Source organism: Trichechus manatus, unplaced genomic scaffold, assembly GCF_000243295.1.
Source record: "Trichechus manatus latirostris isolate Lorelei unplaced genomic scaffold, TriManLat1.0 scaffold00017, whole genome shotgun sequence".
NCBI lineage: Eukaryota > Metazoa > Chordata > Mammalia > Sirenia > Trichechidae > Trichechus > Trichechus manatus.
Window position 1 is genome coordinate 4,993,923 of NW_004443953.1, and position 22,345 is coordinate 5,016,267.

Genomic DNA, 22,345 nt, shown 5'->3' on the forward strand with positions numbered 1-22,345 from the left:
GAACTTGCATATGAGCAACTGGTGATCTGTTCTGCAGTCGGCCCCTGGCCTTGTTCTGACTGATGATATTGAGCTTTTCCATCGTCTCTTTCCACAGATGTAGTCAATTTGATTCCTGTGTATTCTATTTGGCAAGGTCCATGTGTATAGTCACCATTTATGTTGGTGAAAAAAGGTATTTGCAATGAAGAAGTCGTTGGTCTTGTGAAATTCTATCATACGATCTCCAGCATGGTTTCTATCGCCAAGTCCATCCTTCTTTGTTTCCAACTTTTGCATTCCAATCACCAGTAATTATCAGTGCATCCTGATTACATGTTCCATCAATTTCAGACTGCAGAAGCTGATAAAAATCTTCAATTTCTTCATCTTTGGCCTTAGTGATTGGTGCATAACTAGGTTTTATAGTCCTCAGTAAAACCAAGCATGAAAAGAGGTATGAGCACAAAACTTACCCAGCAGTGTGCTGAAATTTTAGTGGTTCAGGTTAAGCAGAAGGTCTCAAACTTCTTAGATCTAAGTAGTTGTCAAGAGGGCTTCAAAAATGCTGACTACAATAGAAACTGCACTGGAGAACTCTAGATCTGTACCGTCTAATATAGTAGCCATACTATCGTTTATTGAGCACTTGAAATGTGGCTAATCTGGAATGCGATTGGTCGTTTCAAATAAACACTGGATTTTAAAAACATACTCTGGAAAGAAGAATACAAAATATACAAAAATTTTCAATATTTCATTTTGAAATGATAATATTTTGGCTTTTATTTATTTATTTTATTTATTTATTATCATTAATTTTAATTTAGTGTTTTATTCTTTAATGTGGCTACTGGAAAATTTAATATTGCATATGTGACTTGTATTTATGGCTCTTCTTATATTTTATTCAGCAACACTACTCTAGCTCCCTTTTGATAAGTAATGCCTTTTCTTAGATATGGTTCTTCCATAAATATATCAAGATGTCACAGTGTTAGTGTACAGAAAGCCAGAGTTGTAAAATTGCCATTTTAGGTAAGGATAAGAATTTTCCACATACCTATGTCCCTGGCATATGTTGGGTCCTCCCTTCACACCCCTTACTCCCCAAATTTTGCCTCTTTTTCTGGCCAGACAGATCACTTTGCTATAATTGGGGCTTCTTGGTAATTTTAGCATACTCATTGTTTGCTTTCAACTGGATTGCTTCTGAAATGTTTCTTGAAAATGAAACTGCTTTAACAATAAGCTTCTTAATTATGTCATGGGTTCACCAGGAGGGTATACAAACAGATCCTCAGCAGTAGCTAATTTTCCTTTAATTGTATCTCATTCTTATGTTGGAATATCCTATTTCTTATTCATGAAAAGCTTTAACACATGTTAATCCATTACAGGTGGAGTAACTAACACGGCACAGTATCAGAACAGACTAATGGTATATGAACCTAACCAGGTAAGAATTTTATAAGAAAAGCTCATCACTTTAATTAAAACTGATTTTAAAAGATTTCCACAGTAATTAGTCATTGGAATGCCAAGTCTATACACAGTACACATGCATCTTAAACTTATATAGAGAAAAGGAAGCATCTGGATTAACTGGTTTTTGGTTCTTTTTTTTTTAAACTCACATAATTTCAGCTTCTCTAGTTTTTATGCCGTACACAATGTTTAACTCTTTCAGAGTTTTGCCCAACATACAAAGTAAGGAAAAATATGCTGATCAGGTTAAGTGCCCTTTTATCCCATAGCTCAAGTGGCTGTTCATGTTTAAACCAAAAACCAAACCAAACCTGTTTCTGTCGAGTGGATTCCGACTCATAGCGACCCTATAGGACAGAGTAGAACTGCCCCATGGGGTTTTCAAGGAGTGCGTGGTGGATTCGAACTGCCAACCTTTTGGTTAGCAGCTGTAGCTCTTAACCACTATGCCATCAGAGTTTCCTGTTCATGTTTAGAAGCCTTTGAAGAAATGATTTTGATTGTCCTGTTGCTGTGTCCTTCTAGAAGGTATGTCATTCTAGAAGGAGAACATGGTTTCCTTATTCCCAAAGGTAGAGCAGCATATAGGACAAGTCTGAGGTAGAAGTATCTGAAGAGTTTGAGTACATTTTCACCTAACAGCTGGGGCCTGAATGGGAACCATTATGAAGGTTCCTGTCTCTTTTTTTGGTCAACTTCTCATGCACATTTAATGATTTTTTTTTCCCAAAAGTAGAACTATTTTTATTTTCCTTTCCTTCTCCAAAACATCAGTGACCTTGGCAGATGTCTGCTGAATTTTGCCATTTCTATGATTTTAGCAATGTAAATATTTTTCATGATTTTGTAAATATTCCAAAATGGTTCAATTTTGGGGTTTAATATTCATCAGTTGACATAGTGGGACATGAAACAACAGGTTGGCTTTGGCAGTCTGCTGGCCACCAAATGTGTGCAAAGAATGACCTCAGTCTATTTGGTATATTTTCAGTTTAACAATTACTTGATTCGGAATTTAAAGAAGGCGTTTCTCCCTTTGCAAACGTGTTTCCTGATGTCATTAGAAGCTGTAGATTTCAGGAACCACATATCCATGGGTCAGCAGTCCCAAGAGGGATCATTAATTTCAGTTGCTTGAGTTTGGTGCACACGTGGTTAAAGAGGAAGAAGGTGTTAACGTTTTCTCAAATGAGTTCTGTTTCATGTTTGTACACACATGCTCTTTTTAAAAATTCTGCTGGCATATTGTTTACGGTGGCTACTGGCAAACATCACATCTGTTTGCATCTTGCTCAGAATCTCAATAACTCTATCATTCAGCCCTGGTACTTATTTCTCTTCTAGGCCTTTGTGGAGAGTCGATAATGCCTGCCATCTGCCACAGAGCACATTGCTACCTGCCAGCAGGCAGGCTGGGGTGACCTCTGCTTTCCCACCACTGATTAGTATTCACACGCTAGCTTATTAGGAACGACCCCACCAGGCCTGGCTGTTTCTTTGCCTTTGCAGTGGGTTGGCGGCTCACCTGGCAGGCACTGCAGTGAAGGAAGCTAAAGATATAATCAGGGGATGCAGGCAGGCTTTGCAAACCAGATGGCATCCATACTCCTGTGGCAAGGGAATGGACTGCAAATGCAAACATCGATTCCTAATACTGTAACGGGTTTCCTCATAGAAAACACCTAAAGAAAGCATCATCATAGTTTTGAGTTAAATTCGCTCATGTGTAACATATTAAAGATATTTCTCAGCAAAATATCTGAAAGGCTTAGCTGTTTTATTAAAGAAGATATTTGATTGCAAGGCAATTCTTATTATGACATGTTCAAAAAAGGAGAAGCAGATAAATTCTAGCCTTTCAAACCGTACAAACCACTTTCTTTTTTTGAGCGTATCTTTAAAAGAAAAATTAGAAACGAGCTAGTAGATATACCTATATAAATGAAATAGTATTTATAGAGCACATGATTTCTTTGCTTCTTTTCCTAAAGCTTTGTGAACTAGTGAAATTTGGTTTATTCAAAACATAATTTTTCTGGTTGAAATCCCAATTTCTCTTGGCAAAATGGAATCTAGGTTCTTTCTGTATGCTTAGTGTCTATGTAGAAAGGAAATGGTTAGGTTTGTTTACCAGTTGATTACTCATTTGAGATTAAATTAAAGTCATGTTTGGTTTTCATCTAATTTCACATTTTGTGTTCCATTTTAAATAGGGGGTATATTTTAAGATAGGTTGAGCTTACCCTTCTCATTGTTGAGAGTGACCTAGAACCAAATATTAGAGGTTTCATCATTCCCTAAAGTTATCATATCAGCTTGGCCTTTTACCAAAACAAACAAATGTGTGTCTAGAAATCACTTTTCCCAATTTGCCAGACGACATGATCGTAAATATGTCAAAGGAGGTTGTGATACTAGTACAGTTTGGGGGTTTGTTACTGAACCAAATCTTAGCCCTTCCACTGACCGCATGAGGTTAATTTTGGAAAAAACAGCAGAGCTACCCTCATCCTAGCTTATCTAGGATAGCCTTGGGTAGTCAATGATTATCATCACAATAACTTCAAAAAATTAACATTTATTGGAGATTTATTAAGTGCCAGGCATTATTCTAAATGATTTATGTGTGTTATCTCCTTTAATCTCCACTACAGCCTTGTCAGGTAATTATCTAGTGCTGCTATTAACAGAAATGTCACAAGTGGGTAGCTTTAACAAACAGAAATTTATTCTTACAGTTTAGGAGGAAGTCCAAATTCAGGGCGAAGTCCAAATTCAGGGCACCATCTCTAGGCGAAGGCTTTTTCTCTCTGTTGGCTCTGGGGGAAGGTCCTTGTCTCCTTTCAACATCTGTGGGCCCGGCTTTCCTTGGAAATCTCCGTGTGTCTTGGCATCAATCTTCGCCTGGGTCTAGGAGGTTCTCAGTGCAGGGACCTCGGGTCCAAAGGACATGCTCTGGTCCTGACTCTTCTTTCTTGGTGGTAGTAGGGATAATACCTACCTACCACCTTTCATGACTGTTGGGATATGTGGTTGCCCACCTACTTTTTCCACCTATCAGGATAATTGGGAAGCTCCTTTCCCACTGATAATGCATGCTGCCACAAGGCAGCGGCCTTTATGACTGTTTGAAAAAAATGGGTGTGTGCCACAAATTACTGTTTCTACAGGGTGTTGTATGAGATGTGTACATTTTTTTGGTAGGAAACAGAATTTTTGAAAATTTTTCTATGGGACAGCATATGTCCCTCTGAATTTCAGGGGACATCTAGGGGTAGAATTAGTGTGACACTGCATGTCCCTTGGGACTCGGAGGGTATGATTGTTGGTGGGGGCCAAAAAAAAAATCCATACTACCTACCAAAAATTCAACCACAGTTAATAATTCAGCATGCTTCTATTAATGAAAACACATGGTATCAACCAAAAAATCAAAGCAGAAACTAATTGGGTCTTGAAAGGGTTTTAAAGATGAGGAAACAGGCACAGAGAGGTTAAGTAAATTGCTCAAGGCCACACACAGGTTATAAACCCAGACATTCTGGATCCAAAGCCTGTTTTCCTAATTACTACACCACTGTACACAGTATAGCTGTTCATGGCCTTTTACTCTTAGGTAATTTGCATGAGTAAGGTCTCTGAATTATGAAATAGCCACTATGCAAATTTCTATATTCTCATATGCTCCTCTTATAAAATGCAAACTATCCAATAAAATGTAACCCAAGCAAGAGGAAATGCATTTTAGTAAGTTGCAAAACAGGGCTGGAATATGTGGTTCTTCTGCACTTGTTCTCACCTTTCAATGTATAAAACCAACATTCAAATCGAATGTTTAGTTGATAAACATTACAGTCTCCTGTACTAATGAGGTACCCATTGCTGTTTTCTTCATGGAGGTCCCCTACTAATAGAATTCACCTTAATTTCCTTTTTCAGAATAAGTGGATAAGCCGCAGCCCTATGCTGCAGAGAAGGGTCTACCATTCCATGGCTGCTGTCCAAAGGAAGCTTTATGTTCTTGGAGGCAATGATCTAGACTACAATAATGACCGGATCCTTGTGCGGCATATAGATTCTTATAACATAGACACTGACCAGTGGACACGCTGTAATTTCAACTTGTTGACCGGCAAGTACCTTTGATTAAATAAATTAGGAAAAGCAGGGATTCAAGAACTTGCCAAACTTGTTTTCTCAGATGCGTTTGTCTTTAGTGCATCTCTAAATTTTAGGTCTATGGTGGTAAAGGAGTCCCTGGGTGGTGCAAATGGTTAATGTGCTCAGCTGCTAACTGAAAGGCTGGAGGTTCAAGTTTACCCAGAGAAACCTCAGAAGAAAGGCCTGGTGATCTGCATCAAAAAAATTAGCCATTCAAAACCTTATGGAGCACAGTTCTACTTTGATATATATGGGGTCACCAGGAGTCAGAGTTGACTTGAGGGCAACTGGATGATGGTAAAACAACTTACTTTTATTAACTAGAAAGAGGTGCATTATTTATCTCATAGCAAAACTTGATTCATTCAGGTGGCTGAGCAGCAAGTGTTTCTCAGGGCCTTTTGTGCATGTTCTCATGTGACTAAGAAAGTCCATTATCATTAATCAGTGTTCACATAGGAACGTTGATTGACACCAGTAGGAGGAATCAGAGGATGAAAGAGTAAATAACCCTTTACAGAAGCGATATATTTTGACTTCTCACTGCTTTTGTTGTTGTTGTTGTTGTTAGGTGCCATTGAGTTGGTTCCGACCCATAGCGACCCTATGTACAACAGAACGAAACACTGCCCAGTCCTGTGCCATCCCCACGTTCGTTGTTATGCTTGAGCCCATTGTTGCAGCCATTGTGTCAATCCATCTTGTTGAGGGTCTTCTTGTTTTTTGCAGACCCTCTACTTTTAGTCCTGTTTTATTTCCTGAGTTCAGAAGTTCCAGAAAAGGGTCTTCCTTATTTGTCACTGTCAAATATTGTTTCTGACTGTATTCTCCTGAAAGCTAAACCTTAGAGCAGCTCTTTGCAGAGGTATTCACCGCATTTCTGGCCACACATACCCACCCAAGCATTGCCGCAGGGCAGCACCATGGATGGAACCCAGGTCACTCAACCTTATCCTCATCCCAAAGGGAATAAAAGAAAAGCAGGGAAGTACTTACTCCTGATGTTTCTTTATGGAATTGAAAACTTTTTCTCCCTTTGTCAGCTTGCATTATCAGTAAGTTCTACTAATAGGAAAATCACAAACAAATTCAAAATGGTGGCTTGGATTAGTTTCTGAAGACATTGTAATATGCAGAGTGGGCACTTGGTCACTCACAACAGTTGCTGGGGGGGGCAGTGGTGGGAGCATAACCGGTGAGAGGCTTGGATGCTTTATGTTGAGATTCTGTTTTTGCAAAATGATTTCTGAGGCCTGCCTACAAGCACTTAACTCTCTGCAGGTTGCTGTAGTACTACCCAAGCCTCCCCCTCCCCCATGCCATGATTCTCCCTGCTATAGGATTCAGCTTATTTATTACCCTAGTCAATCCTGTGTCAGCCCATCAATAAAAAGAGACTCTGTCACTCTCTGATGCCCTCCAGGGAAGAATATGTGGTAGTTACTCTGTCTTTTTGGAATGGGAGGAGGGGAGCCTTTCATCATTTTGGTGTGTCAGTATCTAGGGATTATCCAGGCTGGTCCCAGCTCAAGAACTTTAATATAATCTGAAAACTGTTGTGTATGTAAAGAAAGGAAGGGTAGTAACTTTATCAATCTTTTCTGCCATTTATCTCCATTTGGGGCATGCTAGGGGCATGGCTGTTTTATTGACTTCTTGGGGTTGCAGCTGTTACTTTACAAATCTAAGTACTGCCTTAAAAGCATTTGCAGATACAAGGGATGTTTTGCATTTCTAAAATATACCTTATTGCCAGCACTATAAATTAATGGCATATAATATAGTATCGAACTCTTAGTTCTTTGTGGCTTATTGTTGCTGTATTTACCAGCTTGGCTAGTAAGTGTTTTGGCCTGGTTCTGACTCGACACAGATTCTTTCTTTGAGAAATAGTGGTTAATTCTTCCCTCGGAGTACTGGGAGGCAGTGATTAGTTGCTGCACAAATTCTGTTGAATATACAAGTGTGCCACAGGAGGAAACTGTACCCCTCAATGGCAAAGGGGTTAATTAAAACATGCAGGAAAATGAATTTTTTTAAAATTTTTATTCAATTCTCTTTACTTTAGGCCAAAATGAATCTGGCATTGCTGTCCATAATGGAAGAATATATTTAGTTGGAGGCTATTCGATTTGGACAAATGAGCCTCTGGCTTGTATCCAGGTGAGTAGTTGAAGTTCCTTTTGATGTTTGTTTAAGTGGTTCAGGGAGGTTACCTTTTGCCATGCTACTACTGAAGGAAAAGATATTTACTTGTAGAGAGAAGTTCGAGCTCACTTTTTTTGTGCAGCTAGTTCAGCTGCTAATTCATCCTATATCCTAAAAATGATGCCTGATATTAAACGATCGAGCCCTGCTGAAGATGGGGATAAGCTTTGAAAATATGTAACATACTGGAAATGGGGAAAGTGGGATACCTTTGTTTCTTTCTCATAAACCAAAAAAATCTAGAAATATTTGGTAATATTTTCTTCACATCCCCAAAATTTTACAAATGCCTCCTTTCCACTCCATTGCCTTATTATTTTCCATACCACAATTCGTTCATTTCCATAAAGCCCACCTACAAAGTTGTTCTTCCTTCGTGGTCCAGGCTGGAGCAGTGTGGTTTATGACTGACTGGTCTGACCGGGGCAGCCTCTGTAGCATACAGTAGTCCTGGCACACCAGCATGAGAGCAGCCCTGGCTGGGCCAGTGGCCGGCTGGGCCTTTCAGAACAGCAGTAGCTCTTATTGATATACGTATTCAGAGTATTATTTTATTTTTTTACAGTTTTTACCATAGTTATTTTTCTGTTTTACATGTTCTCTGATAACATGATTATTGATATGTATTAGCCCTGACCTTTCTTCTGACTGCCAGAAAAATGTATCTCTGTAACTACTTATCTAATCTAATCTCTTTGTGGGAAGTTTTAACCATTGCCTCAATCTTTTTTCTTTTTTTTTTCTATTTTGGTAAATATATATGTAACAAAGCATTTCCCATTTCAACATTCTTTATATGTACAATTCAATGACATTATGTTCATCATGTTCAACCATCACCATTGTAAGTTTCTAAGTTTTTTCTTTCACCCTTAACAGAAGTTCAGTGACCCCCTAAGGAATGACTCCCCCTCCCCCCACCCCGCACCCACCCCTGGTAACCACTGATAAACTTTGATCTCTATACATTTGCCTATTCTAGGTATTTCATGTAAGTGGGATCATACAATATTTGCTCTTTGATGACTGACTGATTTCACTCAGCATGTTTTCAAGGTTGATCCATGTTGTTGCATGTATTGAGACTTCATTTCTTTTTATGGCTGTCATGGATTAAATTGTGTCCCCCAAAAATGTGTGTCAACTTGGCTAGGCCATGATTCCCAGTAGTGTGTGGTTGTCCACCATTTTGTTATCCAACGTGATTTTTCTATGTGTTGTAAATCCTACCTCTATGATGTTAATGAGGCAGGATTAGAGGCAGTTATGTTAATGAGGCAGGACTCAATCTACAAGATTAGGTAAAGTGTTTTAAGTCAATCTCTTTTGAGATATAAAAGAGAGAAGTGAGCACCAAGAAAGCAGCGCCAGGAGCAGAGCGTGTCGTTTGGACCCAGGGTTCCTATGCTGAGAAGCTCCCAGACCAGGGGAAGATTGCTGACAAGGACCTCCCCTAGAACCGACAGAGAGAAAGCCTTCGCCTAAAGCTGGCACCCTGAATTTGGATTTCTAGCCTCCTAGACTGTGAGAGAATAAACTTCTGTTTGTCAAAGCCATCCACTATGGTATTTCTATTATAGCAGCACTAGATAACCAAGACAATGGCCAAACAATACTTCATTGCATGTGTATATCACATTTTGTTTATCCGTTCGTCTATCGATTTAGGTTGTTTTCATCCTTTGACTATTGCGAATAGTGCTGCAATGAACATTGGTGTACATGTTCAATCTCTTTAACAGCTGTGGGACTGTAGGAACTTTTTATTTCTTCTCTCAGTCACTCTCCTATGGTATTTTTTTTCCCTAGAAATTTTCTATATTGTTTAAGTTTTCAAAATTGTTAGCATATAGTTGTTTTGTTAGCCTTAGTTATGTCCCCATTTACATTCATAATATTGTCTTCTTTCTTCTTCTCTTGACTAGTCTTGCCAGAGGTTTGTTGGGTAGATTTTAACATACTTCAATTTATTGATATAGACCAAATTGAAAAAAAAAAATCAGCAAGGGTAGGGAAAATCTGAACAAGTTTGTTCTACTGGATGTGATTCTGGATCCATCAGTTAGAGTGGATATATTTTTCTTAGGCACACGTGGAATATTTACAAAAACTAATCATGCACTAGGGTTAAGGTTAAGAACATTTTAACGAATTTAAAAAAAAAAAAGGTAGGAACTATGATCTCAACCAGTACCAATACCAGTTGCCATCAGGTCTCGTGGCGACCCCACGTGCATCAGAGTAGAACTGTGCTCCCCAGGGTTTTCAGTGGCTGAGTTTTTGGAAGTAGATTGCCAGGCCTTTCACCAAGGCACCTCTGGCTGGTCTGGAATCTCCAACCTTTTGGTTAGTAGCCAAGCATGTTAATCATTTGCACCAACCAGGGACTCCGTGATCTCTAACTACATTGCAATTAAGTTATAATTTAACAAAAAGTTAAATAAACCCCTATATATTTGGAGATTACAAAACACACTGCTAAATAACTTAGGAATTAAAGAAGTCATAACAGAAGTTTAAAAATACCTAGAACTTAGTGATAATGAAAACAATACATAGCAAGGCTTGTGGGATACAGCTTATGAAGGTAGAAATGAACCAAAAAATAAACTCAGAGAAAGCTAAAGAGATAATAAAAATGAGAGAAAATTAGTGAAATAGGAAACAATAATATAGTTGAAAAAAAACTGTGAAAACCTCAGGTAGATTCTTTGGAAAAGCACGTAAGTCTTTAAGGAAGTTTTTAGCCAGTTAATTGAAGGCTACCTTGTGCTAGTCATATTTTTTGGATAACAAACAATGACCAAACTGCTTTCTCCCAGGGAATTCTTCTAATCCTCATCCAAGCATATATTTGGCAGTCTTCACAGTCTTTTAGGTTTCTTTTTGCTTTTTAGAACTGGTAAAACACTGAACCAGGTGACAGTTGTGCTCTGCAATGCTGGAACATTAGTTTTTAAGTAGCTTTGGGACACTTCATTTGACCACTTGCAGAATGGAAATAAGTTTATCATGAAGTAAATGAAAATTTGAAATGTTTATGGATATCTTTCTACTATAATATCAGATTAGCTCAAGGAATGTAAAGTAAGTAGAAGCCATAACATAATGAGAATATAAAAGAAAACTCTCTAACTTATACATAAAAAATTTAGATCATAGTGCCGCCAGTTCAAAACTTTTACACATCTCCTGTTTTGGAAGTCTTGAAAATTAGCTTGTAAGACATAATTTTTTTTTTTTAAGTTACTTGATAGTCATATCATTTTTTTTTTTTGTCCTCAAAGAATTTTTCTTTAGCTCAATTCCTAATTATATGCACTAATTGGCTCCCATGACTTCTGACTGTTACTAAATAAGCGACTCTGTCCTCAAAAGATGAAGGGGTACATGTATATATATATATACACATACATATTTTAAAGCACTGAGAATATTCAAGAGTATCCTCAAGATTAAGGTGATTCTAAAGAAGATTCCAAAATGTTTTAAACAAGGCCTGTATTGGTGGAATAAATTTCACCTTTGAGATTGTACTATAAAATATTTGTTTTTATAAAGAGTCAGCATTATGGGTACTTCTGTGTTTGGGTAGCCATTTTAATGTACACAATCAGTCCTTTTGCAAATGATGTTTAATCCCTTGACTGGCACACTGGCCCTCCAAAGTGCAGATAAGTTTGATAAAGACTTTTAAGAGCCTTTACTGTTAATTGATAATTGTCTATGTAAGCATATAGATTTTCACTTAAAGTGATGTTTGGAAAAATGTCTATATGGGTAATAGGTAAAGACTCACATATATCGTACATCTTTCATTTTAATTACTAAAAATTGTTCTATTATCATTCATTGTGAACAATGGTTGCACTATCTCAAAATCTTTATTATCCTCGTGACTATGGAACTATTTATCTTGGTACATTAATAGTAATACATTGATGAAGAGACTAGCCACATGTTCAAAAACAAGCCATTTCTTTACTACTTACTCAAAGGATATACAACAGAGAAGAAGATAGATAATGGGAGACTGGAATAGTCAGTGTTCATGAGAAAATGTTGATTAGACAGTAGAAATTCCTAAGCACAAGTCAGTCTATTTAAAAGTACAGGAAAGAGTGGTGGGGAAAATAGTACACATGCTAGATATATCAAAGTTTACATTTTTCATGTCATTAGTCACAAATCTCTATAATCTTTGGATTCTAAAGGCATTGCCAATTAAAACTGGTGAACCTTTTGCCGTCGAGTCAGTTCCGATGCATAGCGACCCCATAGGACAGAGTGGAACTGCTCCATATGGTTTCCAAGGAGCGGCTGGTGATTTGAACTGTCAACCTTTTGGTTAGCAGCTGAGCTCTTAGCCACTGTGCCACCAGGGCTCAGGTCATACTTAAATAGTAGAGAGATGGGTTTATTAACATACAGAATGACTAAAATCATTTTTTTTTTCTTTTTTTTTTTTTGGTTCTTGAAAACCAAATAACCTGTCTCATTAGACCATAATCCAAGGTCTTTTAACTGTCATGTATAGGATTCAGTCACATGGAGTTGAGAAGGCATACTTTTTTCTTTCCAGTTACTACTTGACCTAGCACAGAGTACTCAATCCATCACAAGGACAACCCAAAGAACAGAAAAGCTGAGATGCTCCTAAATTAACACTTGTTTAAAAATTGAGATTTGGGCTTGTTAGTAGTAAAGACTCATGGAAAGTACTGGAAATAGATTCTGGACAGAAATGAAGGTGCTGTTGTTTATTTAGTGGGTGTGTAAGCTAATGTCTGGCAGTTTTGACTCTAATCTGATACTCCATGGATGACGAGGAGCACACAAGGGAGCAGCTGCGTAAGTGTGCAAGTGATTAGTCTGTGTTTCCAGATCACCTCTACTGTTCATCATTTACTGTTATTTCCTTTTGGCTGGAGGATATGCTGCCAGACTGGCACCTCCTTCTTCCAAATGCCTTCTTTCTGTCAGTTAACCGGGGAGTGTTTTGGAGAAAAACTGCTAGCGCTTCCTCTTCCTTGTTCACAGATTAAATACATTACATCTGCTTAACATATGCAGTCTCTGTTGGCCCCGGGAACCAGACAAAAGCTCTCTGGATGATTACATCAGCTGACATCCTGTCTTCTGAAAAATCTATTCCACTGGGGGGAAATATCACAAATGGCATGAAATCCTTGCTCTTTCTTGGGTTGCATCCTTGAGCTCAAATACTGGCTTCACCACTTGGTAGCCATATGACTTTGTGCAAATTACTTAATTTCTCTGTATCTCAACCTTCTTCTCTGTAAATTGGAGATGATACTTAACCCTATGTAGTTGTGGTAAATGTTAAATGGTCTCCAATTTGTTCTCTATGTTCAATGAAATACTAATCAAAATTCCATTGGGATTTTCCTTTTGCTAGCAGGGTGGGAGAGTGACATTTAAAGTTTCGCTAGGAAAGTAATCATATAAGAATAACTAAAAATTTTTTAAAAATGAATGGGGAGATTTGCCTTACCCAGTCAAAACAACTGTAAATGTGGTACTACAGGAAGATACATAAATCAGCAAAAGAGAAGAGAGAAAACATTCGTATTTAGCATATAATGGAAATGCTTTAAATCTGTAGTAACAGAGTGTATTGTTCAATAAATGGGTGGACAGCTAAATGTCCGTTTGAAAAAAAAAAAACTAAATACTTGATCTTTTATTCTAGACCTTGGTGATTTTCCTCCTTTATGAGCATGGATCCTCAAATCTTGAGGGCCTTTTTCATCTAAAATAATCACATTATTGCAGTTAAAGATTTAAGAGTTATCCACATAGGTGATAGATGAAGGCATGAGAGTGGACAACATTATTAAAGAAGAGTACCAAGGAGCCTGTGGTTGGAACACTGGGGCACACCTACACACAGGATGCAGGTAGAGGAAAACAAGACCAAAGGTTGATAGTGATAGGACAATGTCAGTGACAAACTTAAAAAAAAAATCATGAAATCCAAGGGAGAAAATGTTTTACGTGGGGTTGGAGGAAGGTCAGATGAAGAGAGATTAAGATGATTTAGGGCTAGAAAGAGTCTGATGGGTCTGACAAATAAAGTATGGGTAGTTTTACTCAAGAAAAAACTTTCCTAGTAGTATGGATTAAGCCAGATTCAGTGAGGTGACAGCAAGCACAGACTAGCAGAGAAGCTGTGCCATATGAGGGAAGAGATGGGACTCCAGCTTGAAGATGGAAATAAATGAGGAAAAATTTCCAGAATCAACTGAACTAATTTTGAACCTGCTGCTAAGCTGTGCTATAATATTTTATGTGCCAGACACGGAACTAGATGTCTCCAATTTTCACGGTAAAGCTGCAAGGTCAATGCTGTTTCCTTCATTTCACAAATGGGGAAGTAGGCTGAGAGAGGCTGAGGAACTTCCCAGTCACAAACCTATTATACCACAGATCAGGGATTCAGACCCTTATAGTTTGATTTCTAAGGCTATGTTCTTTCCACCATACCTCTCATCTGTCAGAGATGAGGTTAGAAAGCCATGAGTAAAGTTGTGTTTAACTAAATAGACAATGACCATACTATTTAATAAAAACAATATATTCTTCGTATCTTACTTTCCAAAGGTAAAAGCTGATAATATAGAGTCCTGTACTCCTAATTATGGTAACATGACAATGTGACCATAGCAGCAATTTTTAACTTCTGGCTCCCCATCAGAATCATTTAGGGAGCTTTAAAAAAAGTAAATAAAAAAGACAATGAATTAGAGATCTTTGACTTGGGCCTGAGAAACAGAATGTAGATTTTTAAAAAATGAAGATAATTTTACTCTGTTTTGGATATGCTGAATTTGGGATGCCTATGACATTTAGGTGGGGCTAGCAAGTACAAAATTGGATGTGTAGGTTTGGACTTTAGGAACTCTAAGCTGGAAAAAAAAGAACTACCAAGAAATTATACAACCTTTGGAGCAAACAAGACTGTACTAACATCCTGGGGTGCCAACCCAAAAACAGACCATGTTGCTATAAAAAGGAGCTAGGGCTTACCTTTCACTGTCCTGCATAATCACCTCTGGCTCCCTGGCACGCCCTTCTCAAAATTGCCTCATCTTACTTCAGTCTTTTTTTGAAGTGTAGGGTTGAGATTTGTAAGCCAACATGATGATACTATCTACTTACTAGTTGGGCAAGTTATTTAACCAGTGTTAGGCAGTTTTATTTAAATGAGGATAATATTGTCTACCCCATCACTATTCTGAACATTAAATGATTATAAACGTATGTGTATGTATATATGCAAAGAATGGGAATTCCAGAACACTAAATTGTGCTCAGGTGGAACCTGTACACAGACCAAGAGGCAGTTGTGTGAACAGAACAAGGGGATGCTGCCTGGTTTAAAGTCAGAAAAGGTGTGCATCAGGGTTGGATCCTTTCACCATACCTATTCAGTCTGTATGCTGAGCATATAATCCAAGGACTATATGAAGAACACAGCATCAGGATTGGAGAAAGTCATTAACCACCTGCGTTATACAGATGACACAGTGTTGCTTGCTGCAAGTGAAGAGGACTTGAAACACTTACTGATGAAGATCAAAAACTACAGCCTTCAGTATAGATTACACCTCAACATAAAGGAAACAAAAATCCTCACAACTGGACCAGTAAGCAACATCATGATAAATCGAGAAAATATTGACGTTATCAAGGATTTCATTTACTTGGATCCACAATCACCGCCCATGGAAGCAGCAGTCAAGAAATCAAACGTTGTATTGCATCGGGCAAATCTGCTGCAAAAGACCTCTTTACAGTGTTAAAAAGCAAAGATGTTACTTTGAGGATTAAAGTGCCCCTGACTCAAGCATGGTATTTTCAATCACTTTAAATGCATGCAAAAGCTGGACAATGAATAAGGAAGACCAAAGAAGAATAGATGAATTTGAATTATAGTGTTGTCAAAAAATACTGAATATACCATGGGCTACCAGAAGAACGAACGAATTTTTCTTGGAAGTACAGCCAGAATGCTACTTAGAAGCAAGGATGGTGAGACTTTGTCTCACATACTTTGGACATGTTATTAGAAGGGACCAGTCCCTGGAGAAGGACATCCTTGGTAATGTAGGGGGGTCAGAGAAAAAGAGGAAGACCTTCAAAGAGATGGACTGACACGATGGCTGCAACAATGGGCTCAAACAGCAATGATTGTGAGGATGACACAGGACCAGGCAGTGTTTTGTTCTGTTGTATATACGGTTGCTGAGTCGAAACTGACTCTGTGGCACCTAACAACAACCTAATATGCATATAAGTGTACACCCTTATACAAATGTAGTCTAGCACTTAGGAAATTAATAAATATTTCTGGTACTATCCTAGTGAGGAAAACAATGATGCCCAAGTATGGTCATAATAGAACTTGTTCAGGCTTCCTTTTATAAACGTTTATATGCAAGCTGTGTTTTAAGCAATCATCTTTGACATACAGGCTTCTCTTCTTCTTTTGTAGGTACTGGATGTAAGTAGGGAAGGCAAAGAAGAAGTATTCTATGGGCCTACACTTCCCTTTGCTTCCAATGGCATAGCAGCCTGCTTCCTTCCAGCTCCGTATTTCACATGCCCTAACCTTCAAACTCTTCAAGTGCCTCATCACAGGATTGGCACCATCTGAAAAGCCAATACTCTAACATTCATCATGAACAGGAGCAAAAACAAGGCTTGAGTCTAGTTACTGGACATGAAAAGACCCAGTGTTCAATGCTTCCTTATTTTATAGGTCTTATACTCAGATAAACATGAGCAAAAAATGAACAATTTTCTAAAATGTGTTATTGAAAACGCCTGTCACCCTTCTCAGTGTATGTCAACATAAAATATGTATGATTTTATTATGGTGTAGCTTAGTGCCAACTTAATGATTCATTATTGTTCCATGGGTCTTTAGAGCATTCTTTGTAAACTTTTTCTAATCAGTGCTGTCTAGGATAAAGTGATACTGTTCCTAAGGCAATTTATTTCACACTAATAGCATCAATGATCTTAAAAAACAACAACAACAACAAAACTTCAGTACTTAATCCCTTCACTCCTTAAACCCAGGTTCATAATTTTTCTTTTTAAAATTTAACATTCTTCATACCTACTCAGTAGAAACTTAGCATTATGGCATAGTAAATTTTTAAATGCCATATTTTATTCAAGGTGATACAAATAATGGAAGTACACTAGAACAGCAGTTGGAATACCCAGATGTTTCTTTTGCCTTGGTTATTTATTCTGTGACCTTGGGCCAGAAGCTTAACTTTACAAGTTTTCTCACTGTTTAAGGAGGATAATTACTGATTCCCATCTTAATTCAAAAGAATGTTCTGAGAATTAGGCAAATGCTTTCAAGTACTTCACCTAAGAAAAAAATTCAACTCAAATTACAAAGTATTTTACTGTCTTTGCAACCTTATAAATGAACATGGAGGTTAGTTTTGAATTTTAGAAATTATTAGGTAGAACTTGGAAAACATGCTATGGGATAAATGATTCTGAAAAGTGTATGAAAGAGACACACTAAATAGGAAAAAGAGCATTTACCAAAGCCAATAATCTCTAAACTTGTACAAATCCTTGCCTCGAGTAACAACTCTCAAATGTCTTACTTAAACACATTTAGTGAAAAAAGACATTTTAAATCTCAGAAAATTAGTTTGTACTAATTATGGTACAATAAAGTACTTTGACATACATTTAACCTAGCATTGGCAGTTCTAATAAATTTTTCCACTTTGTTAAAGGTTATGTCAATCTTCAGCGCTTGTGGGATTCTTCTCCACCACCAATACATATTTTATTATGACCACTTTTAATAATGCATACAAATTCTTTTTCAGGCTGGGTTTTCAGATTTGCTTTGTCTACAACAAAAAAACAAAACTCAGTGATCACATCTGAACATAAATTCAGCAAGTATAATGTGAGTTTTTCTTTTTTCCTAAATTTTGTCAAGATCTAAGTCATTTTCATTAAAAGAAAAACGACTCTTTTTTTTCCCTTGCCATAGTTTAATTATCCAGCAATCCTTATCTTTTATAGGAAACTGTCATTTTATTCATGTAACCATTTTCAGTAATCAAAAGTGACTGAAAAAACAAGTATCTTTTTATCCTAAATACAAAAGTCACTAAGTTCATACATTGTTGTGTTATAGGATACCTAAAACATTAATTTTTAAGTATATGTAACTTCTGGTTATTCAGATTAAAGGGGGAGACGGGAAACTGAGGGTAAGGAAAAAAGCAAAATTAAAAAGAACAGGAATTTAGTTTAAACAAAAAACTTCAAAGTATTTGAACAGCTCAGAACAATGAAAATTGATATTGGTAGTGGATATTTAGAATGATAATAAGAGAACCTCTTTAAAAGGTGTAAACCATCTAAACTAAATTTTAAAAATGCCTTACCAAATCAGGAAAAAGGACCCCAGCACTTCAGAAATCTTTTCAACAAGGACCTAAGCAAGAAGTATTTCAGGTTTACTAACATTTCAACCTACCATATAAGTTTTCTCTCTAGCTGTTTTATCTTATCATTTGTATTCCCAGACTTCATGTCCCGTACATGAAAGAGAGATGGCCTAAAAATAAGCCTGCCTGACTGATAAAGAGTGTGTAAGACTACTCTTGATTATTTCTGTATCCATTTCCAACTACTCATATAATACAAATCAGCATATATTTTTAAATCCTTCTTAGCAATCTTTATAATGTATTATTCATTGTATTACAGAACAAAATTGAGAATTTTGTAAAGTTTTGCACAATTTTGAGACCTCCTTTACAGCTATACCGAAACAGCAGCATAAAAGTACAACATTCCTTCCTTAAAAACAAAAACTCAAATACTTTCCCGCAAATTATCAACAAGAGAAAATGAGAAAAATCTAGAAAACTTTTTAATATAAGCCAAATTCTATTGAAACTATTCAAATATATATTTCCCATTTAAGTGAGCTACCCTATAGTAATTCATCTTCTATTTTTACTCTTCAAAATTAAAGGTCATTCTGTTGGTATTTAAATTATTAGATTGCTTTGAATTTCCATGTGAAGAGCATAAGACTTCCAAACATTTAAACATCACTTCATGATTTTATTTTATAAAAAAGAAAACAAAAAGCAGCATCACATAGATATTAGTAGAGTGAGTATTCTTATGTGGGAGGAAAAGCCAGCAAAGACATGACTCTCAAATGATCTGTAAGTAAAATGCAATATAATTCCTTAGACCCTTAATAACAAAATGCCAGTTGGATTATGATTATGGTACTTCTTATACTTTTCATATTTTCTTCACAGTTTAACCCCATGTAGATCATATCCCCTTCAGCAATAACTGAAAAACTATTGTTTTAGCACGGAGTATAAAAACAATAGGAATAAAATACAAATTGTTCCTTCAGGTAACATGGTTCATTTTTATTTTGGCTTTCAAATAGTCAATCTGTCAAAGAAAGGAAGTTAAATAATCACTAGGTCACAGGCACAGTACAGGTTAAATATAAATATTTCTAATTTTATACATAAACACGTGTGTCTGTATATATATATATACATATACACACATATACATCTTTATTATATGCTCAAATAACTTATAAACATTAAGAATGCCCAGAATTTTTCTAAAAGCACAATTTACAAATGCAATAAAATGGGTAACTTATCTATACAACCACAAACTTTAATTAGCAGAAATTGGTCAATTGCCATCTTTTGGTACTGACTCCTTACCTTACTGTGCAGGTATCACAGAATCAAAATACGAATCTCATACCCTATTAGATATGTGAAAGAATATGCTATTTTGCTAGCTTCTCAAAACAATTGTTTTAACCAACCAAAGCATGTTTATTTACATTTGCATACTACATTTCTTGATTGACAAGATAATATTTTTAATCCTAACAGGAACAGGCAAGGGATCAGTTTTTGGAAAATGTAAGGTTTATGTAAAACAGCCTGTCAATCAAGCAGCAGTGATTTAGTACAGATGATACAATTTTTGGTGAGGTTTCTATGATATCTGTCTTCTATCTTGGAAACATGAGTGCTGTGTTATGTTAACATGTAGGATTTGGGGAAGACAGGTTTCCTAAAGGTTTTCCCAACTCCAGAAGCTTGTCAAAATCTTTATATAACATATTATCTTAAAGGGAAAGTAAAAATAAAAACTGTCAAAGATTCTGTGAAAATATAGTGAAGCAGGTCCATGTAAATCTTCAAGAACAAAGTAGTTTAAGAACTTGTGATGAAGCATGGAAGAAATAATAATTTGAAAATGATGATAGTAATGAAAACCCCTAAATGGTATAAGAACCCACAAATTACTATTTTCTTCAAACATGCTTAAGGAGAAAATATACTAGATCTTATTACAAAAATTTGAAACTATGAAATTATCCTAATGCAAATGAGCTCAATAATGAATAATTTTTGCAGACAATCCTCCATGTTTTTTTCCTCCACCAGAGAGACCTCCTAATTAAATTGAAATTTAAATCATAACCAAATCTGAATGTCTAATAAAGTCATTTCATCACCCTGTTGTCCTTCAATCATCTCTTTTGCACTCTATCTGGTATTTTATAGAAATCAGTTGGCTGGAATACTCATGCATCCAAAATGTATATTTTAATTTTATCCCTATTTAAGAAGTGCCTTAAGGTCAGGTTTCTATAGGAAGGGTGATACTTCAGGCAGGCAAACTGAATGAGGCTCAGAGTGTAGAACTAATATGCCATTCAGAAAAAATAGCGGAGAGAGTCTCCTGCTTGGAAGGAGGTTAAGTTTGGAAAGAACAGGTAGATTCAGATGGCAGAAAGTCTTTCCCTGTCTGAAGGATTTGAAAGCTAGCTTGTAAACAATGGGAAGTTATTAGAGGTCTCTGAGAAAGAAAAATATCAAAAGGAAAGTAATATTTTAGGAACACTATTTTCTGAACTGTGTGTAAAATAAAGTGCAGGAAAGGAGAGCAAAGGCAAGAAGAACGACAGTTTAGTACCCAGTAGAGAAAACAGTTTGGATGGATGTAAGAGATTTCAAAAAGCAAAGAACAGTCTAACAGCCTGTACGGTGATCAACTGAAAGTGGGGAAGAATGGAGATCCAAGATGCCTCTGAAGTTTCAAGACGAAGTGACTTGGGAAAATGGTGTCTTCCCTGCGAAGAAAATTACAGCAGGAGCTAGTTTAGAATGGAAGGTGACAAGGGCAGTTTGCCACGTTGACTTGAGATTTCAGGAGGTTTCCACCAGAGTGGTTTAGTGAGAAATTAGCACTAGAAACAGGTTTGAGAGAAGAAATTACGTGCCAGTGTTATCAGATCATTACTAGAAAAGTGATGAGAAGGAGCAGGTGAAGAAGCAGATCTTGCCACTGGGGAAAGGAAAGAAGAAGGTGCTCTCAAGGTAACAATATGTATTGGAAGGAGCAGTATCATTGAGGAAGGGAAGGAAGATAAAGGAAAATTTAAATGTCAGAGAGGCCAAAGAACACAAGAAAAGAGAACATACTCTCATATTTGACCAAGAGAGAATGTAAGGCTTACATTACAAAGGTGAAAGCAACCGCCTCAGAACTTAACAGTTTATTTAGGGGAAAATGAGTATTTCAAAAAATTAAGGAAGTGGATGTAAAGTACTCAGAGTCTGGGAACAAAAGACAGGACTGTAGCAATTAAATGAAGAGTCAGGGAAGACTTTCAAGAAAAGGAACTGAGTCATAAATTTTCTTCAATTAAGGACACAGCTTTTTCAAATTTTATTTATACATAAATACACAACATATATACATGTATTGTTAAAGGTTTTTTTTGTTACTGATTTTTTAAGTACAAACTTTAGATATTCTTGGCATGTACAGACATATACCCTAATGCATGATTCAGTGGAAGCTTTTCTTATCCCATAAAAGTTTCATACTCTAGGGAGCAAAATTCTCAAAGACATCTTTATCAATTTCCCTTGTAAAATAAATATCTCTATATACATATATAGCCTCTTTAGAGACAAAACCTTATTTTAAAATAGATAAAACTTCCTCAATTGCTGAGATTCGCAAAGCAATACATTAGTTTAATAAGTCACTATCCACAATGAAAAGAACTGATTGCTATGCAGTATATTATGTAGCCTTAAAGAAGCTTTTATTTATTCCATTTGTTGTAGTGATGACAGTTGATCTAAAGGGAAAATAGACCATTTATATGTCATGAAAGTAACAGGCACTCATCTGAACTTTGCAGATTAGAATTAGGAGAACATTATTAACTATAGAATGCTGATTGTAATGTATTTCATTAAAAAAAAAAAAAACTTCTAGAGCCAAAAAAAAGGATTGAAATGCTCTCTTGAAGGAATACTAGAACCTTGATAAAGACTAGAGTCTGAAGAAAAAAACAAAAAAATTATTTCAAGGTTAACAAACATGATCTTTCAGAAAACACTGAAAAAAG

The 22,345-nt window shown here is 36.5% G+C and overlaps 1 protein-coding gene across 9 annotated transcripts in view; it reads left to right on the forward strand.

Moving 5' to 3' along the window:
- The window catches only part of KLHL32 (kelch like family member 32), a 225,724-nt gene extending 205,805 nt beyond the window's left edge, over nt 1–19,919 (forward strand). For 5 of the 9 annotated variants that reach the window (XM_004372408.2, XM_023727569.1, XM_023727565.1 and 2 more), the window contains 4 exons: nt 1,380–1,438; nt 5,407–5,599; nt 7,697–7,791; nt 16,355–19,919. In XM_004372408.2, the coding sequence (XP_004372465.1) occupies nt 1,380–1,438; nt 5,407–5,599; nt 7,697–7,791; nt 16,355–16,516 (509 nt within the window). In that variant the 3' untranslated portion in view covers nt 16,517–19,919. The remainder of the gene's footprint in view (nt 1–1,379; nt 1,439–5,406; nt 5,600–7,696; nt 7,792–16,354) is intronic. The other 4 variants (XM_023727567.1, XM_023727570.1, XM_012554413.1 and 1 more) reach the window with 3 other exon arrangements.
- Nucleotides 19,920–22,345: the final 2,426 nt, after the last annotated feature.